Genomic DNA, 14,947 nt, shown 5'->3' with positions numbered 1-14,947 from the left:
CGACATAGAGTGATTACTCCTACCTAATCTACGCAAAAGAGGTTATGGCAATAAGAATTTGCTATCGAAATCCTCGAATAGCAAGAAGTTGTATTAGAGCAATTAAAAATTAGCCTAGGTTAGTTAGGATAAAGTTTGTTTAAAATTTTGAATTTGATTGCAAGTTTCTACACCGACGATAAGTTCCAATTCGGAACATATCAATCTATACTAGAAGCAGACGAGAATTGTTCTGCCTCACATTTCGAGACACTGGCAAGGGAGGGGAAGAGGAGGAAGGAGAGAGAGGAAGAGAGAGGGAAGGGGAGGGAGAGAGATGGAGAGGGAGGGGGGGAGAGGCTGAGAGAGGGAGAAGGACAGGGCTTTTTGAGCCCCCTCTCCTTTGGCAAGGTGTAGCAGTGGCGGAGCCTCTCTTTGAAATGAAATAAGGCTTCATCCCCATTATATATATTCTTTATTTTTAATTGAAGTTAGGAGTCGTTGTTGGCTTCACTTTAAAAATTTTCAAAACAAATAATAAGTGAAGTTAGTAGTCACTGCCAACTTCACTTAAAAAAAATTCAAGAAGAAATATAAAGGGGATGAAGCCCCTGTTACACCTCGTTGAAGGAGACGAGGCTCGAAAGCCTCTCTATCTTACTCTCTCGGCCTCAGTATCCCTTTCTCTTCATTTCCTCCCTCTCCCTCTCCCTCCCTTCCTTCCTCTCTTTCTAAATGAAAGCGGGACGAAGCCCCTTTAAGCAGTGCTAGAGGATAAGGGGCTTGAAAGCCCTCTCTTTTTTCTCTCTAGGCCCCCCCTCTCTCCCCCTCCCCCTCCCTCTCCCTTCCTCTCCCTCTCTCTCCTCCCTTCCTCTCCTTCTCCCTCTCCCTCTCTCTCTCGTTTCTTTTTGTTGGTATATGCTAGAATGGCAGAGCACGATACCATATCGTATCATACCATCATCCTACTAGCACGGGTGCCAGTTTTCAGTACTGTAGATCTTGATTCGAAAGCTTTAAAATGGATTTAAAAAATTTGACAGCAAGCTGCTATTGTCAAACCACTCTAATAGCAAGGAACTACTACCCAAATGCTCAAAAAGAATTTTGACAATATGTTTTTTACCATTATAACCATCTGATAGTAGGATTATACCTTCAAATGGTATGCTATGCATAGTATCAAGAAAAATCAGCTATAACTTGCAATTTAGATATCAGATTTGAGTTTTGTAAAATGAATTCGACTCCTTGCTTGATTCACACAAAGAGTGTAATATTAGCCACATTTATATAGATAAAATAATTACTAAAAAACTGAAAGTGGAATCATATGTCGAGCAAGATTGTTTGAATCGTGGATTCTGCACAACATTCAATAATTTGAGCATAACTTTTCAACCCAAACTGCATATTCAGTTCCACAAGTTACACTGGATTACTTGAGGTGGTGATAGTTACAAAAAATATAAAAATAATATTTACCAAATCCAAAGAAAGATGCAAATAATTTTGAAAAATAAGATAATTATAATGTTCCATACATATAAACCTATGTATGATACTAGATATATGGGCATCACATATATAAACATGTCTTTTTTTCGGAGATTGCGAAAAGTAGTATGAATATAAATATATATAAAATAAGAGGTGAAGAAACACAACCTTGCAAGTTACAGGAATGAAACCAAATTGATAATGGGAAGATGATGATGATTAAAAGAAATAAAAAAAGTTCTGTTGCGTTCATTGGTATAGTGCACTAATATGCATTGGTGTAATGAAAGTTTCTTCATGATTTTGACATTGTTAGTCTCGTATCATGATGTAGACCAATTAAGAACAAAAATGGATAGCATTGCCTTCATTGGTCTAGAGCACCAATATGCATCAGTGTAATGAGATTTTCTTCGTCATTTTTACATTGTCAGTCTCATATCATGATCTAGACCAATTAAGGAACAAAATGGAGAGAAATACCTACTAAAGAAGCTGGAGAAGTAGCAAAGATGCAGGATTTGAGATTTGGCGATGCCTTCATATAGGATAGCCAAGAGGCACTATTGACTCAAGGAATCCCACTCAAATCCTAATTAAGGTGTGTTTAGACCATATCAGGCCTTAACCCAAAGCCCAAACCTGGCAGTTAGGCTCAAGCATGAGTCCGAACCCCTAGACTTCTACTAAACCCCCCGAAACGAAAACCCTACACCTCTCCGACCTCCGGCAGCGCCGGCCATGGCTTTCCTGCTGAAATCCAAGCCGCCTTCCTCTTCTTCCATTCTCCCTTGTCTCATCAAATCTCTCTCCAACTCCCCGTCTCTCCCCGACTTCGACCAATCCCCAAGTCCTACCGCCGCCGCGGCGGCGGCGGCCGCCCCATTCTCCGCCGCCGAGGCCAACCTTCTCGAGAAGCTCCATGCCCTTATCAAAGACCACCACCGCGCCAACCCCACCCCCGATCCCACCGTCGCCCCTGCCCCGGACCTCACGATCCCCTCCCTCTCCTCCTCCTTCTCGCTCCTCTCGCCCTCCTTCCCCCCTTCCCCCGCCCTCACCTGCGCCCTTCTCGGCCGCCTCTCCTCCCTCCGCCACGGCGTCCCCTTCTCCCAAGCCCTCGCCTTCTTCAACTGGTGGCTCTCCTCCATTCCTCGCTCCCCCTCCCTCTACCCCGCCTTCGCCGAGCTCATCGACCTCGCGGGCAAGCTCCACCACTTCGACATCGCCTGGCACCTGCTCGACAAAATGCGCTCCCTCGAAATCCCCATCCAAAAACAGATTTTCATGAGCCTCATCCGTCGCTACGTCCGCGCCGGCCTCCCCGAGGACGCGGCCCATGCCTTCGGCCGCATGCCTGACTACGGCGTCGACCCCGATCCCCCAACCTTCGCCTCCCTCCTTGCTGTCCTCGCCAAGAAGCGACTTGCAGCTGAGGCCCAGTCCCTCTTCGACTCCTTCAGGCACCGCTTTCCCCCAGACGTCGTCCTCTACACCGCCCTTGTCCACGCCTGGTGCCGCGCCGGCCGGCTTGACGAGGCCGAGCGCGTCTTCGCCGAGATGCGGGGCCATGGCATCACCCCCAATGTGTACACGTACACTTCCGTGATTGACTCCATGTGCCGAGCCGGCCAGATACCCCGCGCCCACGAGCTCTTCTGCCAGATGCTTGATGCCGGGTGCTCGCCCAATGCTGCGACGTTTAACAGCCTGATGCAGGCCCACGTCAAGTCTGGGCGAATGGAGCAGGCGTTGCAGGTGCATAACCAGATGAAGCAGCTAGCTTGCGAGCCGGATATCATCACCTACAACCTCCTCATTGAGGCCCACTGCCAGAAGGGTCAGAAGAACCTCCATGCTGCACTTAAAGTCCTCAACCAGATGGCTGCCAAGGGGTGCACCCCAAACTGCCACACTTTCAATGCCATTTTCCGCTGCATTCTTAGTGTCGGGAATGTAAACACTGCGCACAAGCTTTATAACCGGATGAGGGAGCTTGGTTGTCGGCCGAACACTGTCACGTATAATCTGCTAATGCAGCTGTTTGGCAAAGATAAGTCGATGGATATGATGCTGAGGATGAAGCAGGAGATGGAGGAGGAGGGGATCGAGCCAAATGTGAACACATATGGGGTGCTTATATCGGAATTCTGTGGGAGAGGGCACTGGAAGCAGGCGTACAAGATGATGAGGGAGATGGTGGAGGAGAAATGCCTCAAGCCTACGGTGCCTATGTACGAGGCATTGCTGGCGCTGCTAAGAAGGGCTGGTCAGCTGAGGAGGCATGAGGAGCTCGTGGAGAAGATGGCAGAGAGAGGGTTCATCTCCAGGCCTTTGTAGGGGCTAATTTGGTACTGACTGTTGCTTCTGTTTCCTCTCCAATTTAATGTATTTGTTGTATCCCTCAGTTAAACAAGTTAAACTTATAGCAAGAATCATTCTTTGTGAATTTAATGAGCAGCATTGGTCTTTGGCTTTTAATGTATATATATCCCAATTAAGGTATCATAATCCCTTGTTCTCTCAATTGAAGTTACAATTATACAACGGGAAAACGAAGAAAAGATTTGAAGCTACAATTATACAAAGGGAAAACAAAGAAAAGATTGGATTTGCTAATTTTATAGCATAACCTCTATGGAAGGGGAAAAGGTAATTTTTACTGATCTAAGGCACTGCTTTGTGTCTGCTTCCTTTATAAATGATGCACTGTCTTATGTGATATGTCCACATTAAGCAGGAAACCCATTTCATTGGTGTATTCTCTTAAATATTCTGCCATTGCTTAATTATTCTTGTTCCTATTATCTAGATGATGGATATAGCTTTACTTTTTAATTGCTACCAGCTATGCTATGTAGAATTTTATGCACAATTATGCCTACTTCCAGCAAAATATCTTCTTATAGGTGTTTCCCCAGTGATCACTTGCTAACCATCTTTAGTTGAATGTGCGAACATGCTGATAAAATATGTTTAGTAGTTTAAGACAATCATGTCCGGTAAAGATCACGCAACTGATTTTTCAGAGTAGGAAATCATGTCTATTTAATACTATATATGACTCAATAACCATATTGCAGTACCTAATAAAGAAACATGGAAGATACTAAGTTGATTCATGCCTTTAAACTAAAGTAACATTTGATTTTATATCACATTCATCCCTTAAGCTTTGTATATAATGCAAACCCAAATCAAGGCTTGAATTATGGTTGAACTCTGCAGATTCCAAATACTCTGGAGTCAATGGTTCACTAAGATAACTATTACCACCAGCATACACGCATACATGAATAAAGGCACCGCAACTTTCATCAATGCACGACAGACTCAGACTTCATTAGATTGATAAACCGAAAAGAAAAAAAAAACTTTAGTTCAGAATTTACCTTGAACATTCAGAAGGCATTATCAGAACTTTGTGTTGGTGTTACATGATCTAATTGCTTTCTAGTATGATCTGTTTTGATGTCTATAAGTGATGATTTAATAAAGAGATTTGTCAACCAAGATGTTTAGGTCTCAAGAGTTGGTCAGAATTTACATGTATATTTCAGGTCTCAATAGTTGGTCAGCAATTTCATAATCGTTGCATTTAAGAAAGTAATTATGTTTCCTTGAGCATGAAGTAGTGATGAGCTCGAAAGCCTACTCATAGGCTTGCAAAAAGAGATGTGGAACATGTTATGATATGCAAAAATATCTTGGAAAGCACAATATCTATTCAATTAATGGGGCTAAAATATTAATTTTTTAGCATAATATAAACATTCATGTCTTTACTAATATAAACATTTCATTCATGTCTTAGCATAATTTTTTGTTCATCTAAATTGAAGTTTGAAGTGGGCAAAGATCATGGTTCGCTGGATTCAAGTGCTGGAGTAAAATTTTCTGTTTCAGACTTCCCCCCTCTCGTACATCTTAGTAGCAGGTAAGATAATATCTGTTATGGGGATCTTGAGCTTCTTCAGAGGACTGATGTTTGTGCTTTGGGAACTCTCTACTTGGTTTGCCTTATGCCAAGGAACTATGCAAAGGAAAATCAGGGTTCAGTTGTAAATGTTGATTTTCAACTTTTTAGTGGTAAATACTGTCATACCTCAAATCTAAAACATGATATAGCCGTGCTACCATGGAATATCACCCTCAAAAACACAATGCCCACAATAAAAAATCTACATAAAAATTTATCTCATAAAGTACAATAATAAAAGTGGTCCAAAACTTTATCCGTTGATTAAACAAAGCGGTGCGGGTACATAGCATCTAAATTCAGCATTTAAATATTCGAAGTTACATAACCCATATTTTCATGGTCATAAACTAAACCTATTAATAACCTACTACTATGCTCCGCTTGAATTGCCCTTTTCCACACCTAGCAGCCTTATTTATCTGAAAAGAACAAAGAGAAAAGTGAGCTTCATAGTTCAGTAAGTAACCATGCACTACCCTACTGGATCAAGTATAAGTTTTATATGATTTAATGCATCATTAAAAATTAACTTTTATTGCAAATCAAGCATGTCATAGACATAATAACATAACAATCCATGACATGAAAATGCGATCATGTATTCATAAATTATGCAGATTCATAAGTACAATTCCAAGCTTATAACTTAAATATGGTCCTAACTCATTAAACCATTTTACCATGTAATTATAGCATTTCATAATAACCGCATTATAAAACATGTTATAAAACCAATCATGCTATTGCATATGCAAATTTCTTAAATAGCCATAGCAATACTTTCAAACTAAATGCTAAAGTCATTTTATACCTGTGACAAGGCCATAATTGACCGAGGCCGTATATCAGCTATTATACTTGCTAGCATGCCAACTATCATACCTGTAGGTGGGGTTATATGCCAACTATTATACCTGCTCGTGAGGGCTGAATGCCAACTATTATACCTGCTGGTGAGGGTCGTAAATAACTATCTGAGAGACTATAATCTTATTTCTTAAATCATATTTTTTTTAAGTTATATTTTCTTAAATCGTACGTGAATAAGATACTAAATGGTTTTATAGAGTTCGTAATCCATAAATAATCTTTAATAATAAAGCTATCATGAAATTATATACGGTAAATTAACTATTTTAATAAAGTTTATAATTCATAATGAGACCCAATATATATCACCTTCGTAGAAAAAAACACTTTTTCATAGTTTGGAAATCGTTCCTATATAAGTATCCATGAGACAATGCTATAAAAATATGAATCATTTCACAATCATATACTTGATTCTAAATATTTAAGAAAATACAAAGTCAATTATATCAGTATAATTTATATTTTCATACTTTATATAAATAAAAATTGACCAATAATTCAAAAATTAGTAAAATTTTTGTCAGGGTTACTTATCTCAGTTCGTCTAAAGATAACCAGATTCAGATGGGTAAAACGACTATACTTATCCAAAACTATTTAAGAAGATCAAGTAACTTATATTTAACTATTTAAAAAAATCTAAATACAAAACAAGAAGCTCTTCGGAATGGATTTGATGTGACTTTATATCCAAACCAGAAAAAGGGGTTCTAAAACAAGGTGATGAGGAAGCAAAGCTGTTACCTTGCTCTGGCGAGGCGGCGACCGTAAATCCAATGGAGATGGGGCACAACAAGCTCGAAGAGGAGATAACAAAGAAAAATAGAGATGGAAGAAGAGGAGAAGAGAGAGGGAGATGAAGGGAAGAAATGGTCCGTGGTGGTCGTGGGAGCTAGAGAAAGGGAAGAAATAGATGGAGGAGACTAGCGCTTTTGCGATCTCCTCTTGTTCACCTTCCCAAAAGGGTGACGGGTTTACTGCCGGCGGAGAGGAGCAATGCAAATGGAAGGGAGGTGACTTTACACTATGGCAAGGGTTCTAAAAATAACAACACCACCTCTTTCCTCTCTCTCCTGCTGATTCTAGCTCCTTTTTAGATTTTATGATGTATTTATAGCATCCTATAATTTTTTTGGGGCAGATATTTTGACTTAGTCTACATTTAGCTTTGCATTTTCGGCTGATAGTATATTTTATGTTGATCTATATAACTTCAAGTTTGCTAGTTGCTAGAATAGGCAGTCTGCCTATTATTGTTGCTCAGTTTGCACATTGTTTAGATCCCCAGGCAATTGCTCCAGTGTGCTGTACATCTTGTGCATTCTTTGTTGCCAATGGTGAAATGTCCCAACTTTCTGTAGAACTCCTTTTTTTTTGTTTTTGTTTTTGATCAATCAATTCCTCCATTCATGCCTTCCATAAGTCTTTTTAACATCTATACATCTCATACTACAAATGAACCTTTGATACTTGGTACTTGAGTCTGATCTCTCTATTACCTCTACGAAGATGATTTCTTGATGAATTTCGGTTCTTACTGCCTTGAGTTTGGGAAAATAAGGATCTCCAATTTTCCTTTTTGCTTTCCTCATGAATCAACAACAACCCTTAATTTTAATAAGTTCCATTGTTTCATAGTGCCACAAGATACTAGAGACACAGAAATAATAGCTGTAGCATTATTTATAAACACATACCTAGCAATCACATTGCAGACAAATGAATAGTTACTACGTGTAACTGACAGGAAAAGAGACTCCCTTGGATTCTCTCCTTGTCATTCATGAATAGAAACAGTTCTTTTTTTTTATCCAAATGGATTATTGAGATTATGAATGCAATGCCCTATTGTAATAAATATTATGGAAAAGGAAAATCCATCATGTCGTTGGTTGTTATTCTTTAGCAGAAGTGGCTCGATCTTGTTGGCTGTTGTATCTGTGATCTAATATTTTGTTGCTTTATATTATATATTTTGGTCAATACTTTGATAATTACTGCATAACAACATGTTCAGGTGGACCCAGATGTTATGAATTGACAGGGAAAATAACAAGCATGTGGTAGTTTGATGTCTATGAGCAGATACATGGCATCTTATATTACTTGGAAGTGGCTTAGAAACTGCGCAAGTTCCGATCAGTGAAACAGGAGAGAAGTACCAATATGATCAACTGAATTGGCTGGTGCTATGCCTTGCATGTAGGAAGGTTCCCTTGAGTTACAGGGATGTCTGCTTCCACTCGTACAAACTTGGCTAGTTGGCTCAGATTGCAAGAATTCTGAGTTTGGTTACGGTCACTGGCATATGGATATGGACTCTCTTGCATTTCTTAGATTTACCTTTCACACATAAATTGTGTGAAGTCTAATTTCTATACTGAATGATATTATTTCATTTTACCTTATAGCTTATTTTTGCATAATTCGGCAAGAGTCTTCCTAGCCTCAGAGATATTTCTTCCAGGCCATGCCCTTACACCTAGCTGATTTGAGTCTTAGCTTTGAGTCTATTTTTCAATGAAGTAAGTCTCACCCAACCCCATTCTAATGTTTGAGTTTTCCAGTTCATAGGTTGATCTCAGTTTCACAAGCTCATTCCATCTGATGGAGGTGATAATATTATAGATTATAAGATCCTGATGTTATAGAAGATCTGATAAACCCAAATGACCTCTTCTTCCCAGCTTGCTTTAAAATTCTTCTCAGTCCAAACACTCCAAGCCAACCAATTTTTGTTTTGTCTACCGAACCCCAAGTATTGTTCTGAGCCATAACGTAAAGAGAGAGCCCAAAGGATGCCATGTGCCTTTGCCTTTAAGAAAAGCTAGATCCTCTCAACGGTCGGAATTTTCAATTCTCTTCCCAAAGTAAATATCGCTCCATTTGGACTCCTCTTCGAAACCCGCCAAAGAGTGACAATACAAAATGACAGCCCGTGCCACCCTTTCTTTGGTTTCCAGTCCTCCTTCTCTACACTCGAAAACCAGAGAAAAAAAGAACCCAAAGCAAGGAAAAGAGAGGAGAGCAGAGGAGATGGGTGCTCCCAAGACTTCACCAAAGGCCGCCTCCAAGAAGAAGAAATCGACCACCCTCCAGGACCTCTTTGACCGTGATATCTCCGGTGCCACCTTGTTGCCGCCACCTTCTTCTGAGTTCGAGAACGATGAGCTCATCTCCATGATCTCCTGCTGCACCCATGTCTTCACCTTCACTGACCCTGTGGAGTCGCCATCGCAGCAAGACCTCAAGAGATGCAAACTCTGCCAAATCCTCTCTGCCATCCGCTCCACCAAAAAACCGCTCAACGATGGAGTCCTGGCCCCCCTCATCTCCATGCTCTCTGCCAACCTCTTTCGCCCACTTCCCCTGTCATCCTTCCCATCCCTCCCGCCTGATTTCCTTGACAATGACTACCCTCCAATGGTCCTTGCCCCTTCGTGGCCTCACCTGCACATTGTCTACGATATACTTGGAGCTCTCATCACAAATTCCGAGCCTAAGTCCCTTCGCGATCACATCGACCATGCCTTCCTCCTGAACCTTTTAGGCCTCTTCCAATCGGAGGACCCACGGGAGCGTGACCGCCTCAAGAATGTATACCACCAGTTGTACTCAAAGCTGACCATCGAGCGGTCGTTCATGCGGAGGTCAATGAGCAACGTGTTCCTTCGCTTTGCCTTTGAGACGGAGAGGCACTGTGGCATTGGGGAGTTGCTGGAGATATGGGGAAGCATCATCAATGGGTTCGCAGTGCCCCTCAAGAAGGAGCATAGGGTATTCTTGGCACGGGTGTTGGTACCACTGCACAAGCCCAAGTGGATGCCGGCCTATCACCATCAGCTGTCCTACTGTATATCGCAGTTTGTGCAGAAGGAGCCTGAGCTGGGTGGTGTGGTGCTGAGGGGGATACTGAGGTATTGGCCTGTGACCAACTGCCAGAAGGAGGTGCTGCTAATTTCGGAGCTGGACGACCTGGTGGAGAGCTTAGGCCCCAGCGAGTTTGAGAAGCTAGCTGTGCCTCTCTGCTCTCGGATTGCCAAGTGCTTGAGCAGTTGTAACTTTCAGGTCAGTGGGAACTAAAAAGTTCATTCTCTTGGCGCTGTTTTTTTACTTCGATCTTTTCCCCTTCTATATGATCATAAAACTTGAACATTCCAGAGAAATTGGTAGGAGCCTCAAGTCCATTTGCTTTCATTAAAACATTATGGAGAAGTTGGAGAGTTGGTCCATCTGAAATTTTCATCCACTGTGCATTGTACAATACTAGCTTGTTTAAGTGTAGTAACTACTTTGATGAAAATACATGCTGCATGGAGCTCTGTTTGTAGGTATCCTTTCCAAGCTCTTTATGTTATGCCAGCTCCAGCCAGTTCTTTGTGATTAAAATAGGAATAGTGCTAGAACGAAATTTCTTCATGCAACTATTTCTTGTTCTGTCGTTTTTGTCATTATAATTGAGAAGCTCTTTCGCTGCTGTTCTTACCCGTATAGATTACATGACTTGCTGATTCTCGTTACCTGTACCTTTTTTTAATAATATATAGATATGATAATGTGGGAAAAGAAAGCCATGACATTTCTTTGATCTCTTTTGCTTTGTTAAGCAGGAAAAAGTCAAAAGTAAACGGATTGAAACTCTTTAAGACTTAACCCAATTTCTTTCACCTTTTTAAGATTTCTTGAAATAGTCGGCTATATGTTATACTGTGCTTGCCCGTTGTTTTTCTCAGTATGCCAGGTTATTTAGCAAGGGCTTGCCACTGAGATGCGAAATTTTATTCATTTCAAAGGGGAGTGTAGAGGAGGGGGCAAAATTCTTTTACTTCTTTCTTTGTTTCCTGTCTTTCTTTTTGACTCCTAGATGGATGAAAAACTGTTTGCATGATTAGTAGTCTTTAACAAAGTCTTAGACATTAAAATCTTCAATTTTATAGTTAAATAGATTTTGCTACATTGTTATCTTCATGAATAATTGGCATCTTATATCTTAAATATATATCATATTATCTGTGTTCCAATCAAGTTTTAAGATCTGGTATCATGTTAACAACTTACATAATCAACAGATATTTTATTGTTTCATAGCCGACCTTTATTGTGGATTTTCATCTGTTCAGGTTGCTGAAAGAACCCTCTATATATGGAACAACGAGCAGTTTGTGAAAATGGCTTCTCGGTGTATGGAAAATATTCTTCCTGCTATTGTCAAAGGCATCGAGAAGAACCTCAGGAGGCACTGGAGTGAGTCAGTCCAGCAGCTGACAATGAGTGTCAAGATTATGCTGGAAGAAATGGAGCCCGAGCTATACTCCAAGTGTCTCCAGGAGCTGGACCGTCGAGAATCAGTGGCTGACCAGGAAGAGATCAAGAGGAAGGTGAGGTGGGAAAGGCTGGAAATGGCTGCAGCTAATAACAATTTGCTCCAGCCTTCAAATTGTATATGCGTCTCCCAATAACCGAAGCAACCCTCACAAATTCTTTCCTTGCATAGAGAAGTAGAAGAGCCATAGCTCCTGCATTCCACTCTTCAAAGAATTTTGGGGATGGGGAGCCTAAACCTTTAAGTTAGAATATGCGCAACAATAGTTCTATTTCACCTAGAAACAGAATCAACCGAGGGCATTTCAGCACTTTAACATAATATTTTACTTGTTTTAGGCTGGCTGAGTTCCTTGCTCTGCCATTAAAAATTCTGAGTTTTCACCAGGTAGATTCATTGGATTCTAGTTTGTTCTTTTTCTTGGAATTCACTTAAGACTTAGTCTATAGAGAACCTTGCTTGTATTCTACTTCTTGCAAGATATTTCCAATTAAATTAAAAGAGGATGCCTTGCCTTCTTTACTTGCCCTTTTATCTTCCTTCTAGTTATCTGTTGGGAATTCAATAGACTTGTCTTTTGGCTGCTTGTAGCACCATGTGCTGCTCTAGTGGTCCCCCTGTTGACAAGATTCATGAACTTCCTTAGTGTGTCTTGAGAAATAGGATGAAACACTTGTTTTCTGTGAGCTGCTAAGGCTCTTAAATTATCCTACACTTTTTCCAAAGTCTTGGGTGAATGTTTTAGGATGGACATTGATACTGCATGCGTCACGCCAAGTGACATGTTATGATATATTTGTTTACGAGGGCCGGCAAGAAGATATCTATATATAAAGTGGAGAGGGATGCCGGCCAGCTGAGCTAAGTCTGATCGGCAATTCGTATATTTTGTTGTTCTTGTACTAAACAGCTATCTTGACTAATTTAATCATCCGAAGCTACCAAAAATAACAACTTTTTTGATTAAAAAATAATGTAAGTTGGATCGATGTGTTTGTTTAGTCAAGTATCTTTTCTGAATTTACTTCATTTAATTTCTCTCTTGATCGGAAGGATGACTATGATGTATCTAATCAGTTTCTCTTCTCAAAATGCTTAAGAGTTGCAGAGCATGAAGGAGATTAGGGTCCCTTTTTCTTCTAGCCACTTTTTAAAACATAGCTTTATTCTCATGCCTTTTAAGTTCTTTTTCATGTCTGAAATTTTTCTTTTTCTTTCTTTGATGAAAAAATCTCTTTTGTCTTTTCACCTCTGTATTTTAACGAATTTTAAGGCATCCAAGGTTCATTATTCCTTTACTTTTTTGCACTTTGTACTCTCTCTCTCTCTCTCTCTCTCTCCCTACATATATTTCAATCCAGCTTAACCTTGTAGCATGTCCAAGAGCGGGTTATTGTATATGGAGAAGGTTTTGAGTATGTTCTTTGTATATAGGCATCACAGGCCACAGGTTGATCAAACCCGACTCGCTTTACCATAACCCACCTATAGATTTAATGGAATCCTCTCAATGTGCAAGGTAACGATCACCCTTTTCTTTCAAAAAAAAAAATTTATTTTAATAGAATTAATAGAATTAATCTAGCACTCTACCTCATATCTTAAAAAATACAAGCATTTCTCACCAACCAAATAGGATAAACAATATAACAAAGTAATATTGCTTCATCTTTCCTATCCTTATTGAAAACTCGTTCTCTAATAGTTTATAGAAAATCATCCAAAGAAAAGGATAGGAAAAGAAATGAATTATGGATGGAGGCTAGTATCCATACCTGAGATGCAAATTTGCAGTGAAGTATGGTATGAGATGAAGACTCCTCAACATCTGGGCATAAATCACAGTCGTTCGGTATATGAAAACTATGTTAATGTAGTATAACTGTACATGGAAGTTGGTACCAAGCAATTTTTTATATAAAGAGAGCACTCCTATCTTCCATATTGGATTTTAACTAAAAAAACTCTATAAAAGTTAGATACTTTTGCAAACAATCCAGAAGACGGATTCCAACTAGATTTGTCGCCCCAATTACCACTAGGAATAGGAAGCGACAAAACTTTATCTACTGATTCCCTTGAGAAGAATTATGCAATAAGAGAGTGATTCCATTTCCTATCTTCAGAGATTATAAGATCTTTAACAACAAAGCTGTAATGAAGAAAAATCAACAAAGTTGGCCACTTTACTGCAGGAGTAGATGGCCACCATGGATCATGGAGCACATCAATAGAATATAAAAGCATAGTCTAACCTATCAATTAACTTAAAGTTATTTTTTAACTAAGACCCTGTTTTCTAAATCCAAATATCCTAATATTATTGCAAAAACCCTTATCTGGCTAGATATCAAAAAAAACAAAATGAAATAAATGATTTTTATAATTCATTATCTCTTTTCCTCTCCAACCATCACTGCCTCTTGAGCCATCCTCCACTCAAAAAGTTTTAAAACTGAGATACCATAACAAAACCAATATGATATCAAATCTCAGTTTATCGTGGTTGATATGGAAAGTGAGAAAATTTGCAAAGATGCAAAATATTTCTGATCTCAACTATTATTTTAAATTTGAGATATTAGAATATGCCAACTAGTTTAAGACTTTAATCAAGATACTAATTGTAAGGGTAATTTTAAGAAACAAAATATTGATTGAAAAATATCAGCTGATATGTTGACATTGTTTTTTATTGATATTCCAGGATACCAGTTACAATGCACGCATAGATTAATGTGAGTGATAAATATTTTAAATTTCAAAAATATTTACTATAGTCTTAATTTTATGAAATAAAATTAATTAATTTATAAATACTAACTTTGTAATTTATAAATAGTCTTAACTTCTGTATCCATGCAAATCCGGAATCATTTTTTTTTATAGCTACAACGGAGGATTAATAGTAATCTACTGCAAATATATCAAAAATAAAAAATAAAAAACAATAGATCTCGAAGCGCCCTTAACAGCTCCATCTCACCTATCCAGAAGACCCCATTCGAGTGATCTACTACGAAGAATGCTACCCAATTCGCAGCCCCATTTACCTTCCTTTGAATATACCTCCCAATTCCAATGTCATTGTTGCTACTTTTAGAGTAAATTATAAAAAACCTCTGATATTTACGTTTATTTCATTTATACTCACTAATTTGTAAGACCAATACTTACTCCCAGTTAAATTAACGACATTACTCCATTTACCTCATAAAAAAAGTCAAAATTATTCTTGAGTGATGAGTAAATTACAAAAAGTCTCCTAAGATTAGGGGTAAATTTTATGT

At 39.3% G+C, this 14,947-nt stretch overlaps 2 protein-coding genes across 3 annotated transcripts; both read left to right on the top strand.

The window, feature by feature from the left end:
• Positions 1-2,071: 2,071 nt before the first annotated feature.
• Positions 2,072-8,440, top strand: LOC103718914 (pentatricopeptide repeat-containing protein At1g20300, mitochondrial). Of its 2 annotated transcripts, XR_005507688.1 has the most exons (3): positions 2,072-3,830; positions 4,013-4,131; positions 5,322-5,397. XR_005507688.1 is itself a non-coding variant. In XM_017845662.3 (2 exons), exon 1 carries the CDS (start codon positions 2,221-2,223, stop codon positions 3,817-3,819), a length of 1,599 nt encoding a protein of 532 aa, XP_017701151.1. In that variant the 5' UTR covers positions 2,072-2,220; the 3' UTR covers positions 3,820-3,830; positions 8,352-8,440. The 2 variants fall into 2 exon arrangements, 1 of the variants encoding a protein (XP_017701151.1); XM_017845662.3 differs by lacking the exons at positions 4,013-4,131; positions 5,322-5,397 and adding an exon at positions 8,352-8,440.
• A 787-nt stretch (positions 8,441-9,227) lies between these two features.
• Positions 9,228-12,827, top strand: LOC103718932 (serine/threonine protein phosphatase 2A 57 kDa regulatory subunit B' beta isoform-like). The gene is made up of 2 exons (XM_008807945.4): positions 9,228-10,402; positions 11,455-12,827. Exons 1-2 carry the CDS (start codon positions 9,263-9,265, stop codon positions 11,791-11,793), a joined length of 1,479 nt encoding a protein of 492 aa, XP_008806167.2. The 5' UTR covers positions 9,228-9,262; the 3' UTR covers positions 11,794-12,827.
• Positions 12,828-14,947: the final 2,120 nt, after the last annotated feature.

This window comes from Phoenix dactylifera, unplaced genomic scaffold (assembly GCF_009389715.1).
Source record: "Phoenix dactylifera cultivar Barhee BC4 unplaced genomic scaffold, palm_55x_up_171113_PBpolish2nd_filt_p 000254F, whole genome shotgun sequence".
Lineage (NCBI taxonomy): Eukaryota > Viridiplantae > Streptophyta > Magnoliopsida > Arecales > Arecaceae > Phoenix > Phoenix dactylifera.
The sequence above is the reverse complement of the archived record's forward strand: the minus strand, read 5'-3'. Positions and strand labels throughout refer to the sequence as shown.

What these genes read in the sequence shown, in the direction of transcription:
- LOC103718914 (XM_017845662.3), top strand. Translation starts at nt 2,221, where the DNA reads ATGGCTTTCCTGCTGAAATCCAAGCCGCCTTCCTCTTCTTCCATTCTC.
- LOC103718932 (XM_008807945.4), top strand. Translation starts at nt 9,263, where the DNA reads ATGACAGCCCGTGCCACCCTTTCTTTGGTTTCCAGTCCTCCTTCTCTA. An exon ending in TGAGCAGTTGTAACTTTCAG is followed by an intron (nt 10,403 to 11,454) that starts GTCAGTGGGAAC and finishes TCATCTGTTCAG; the next exon opens with GTTGCTGAAAGAACCCTCTA.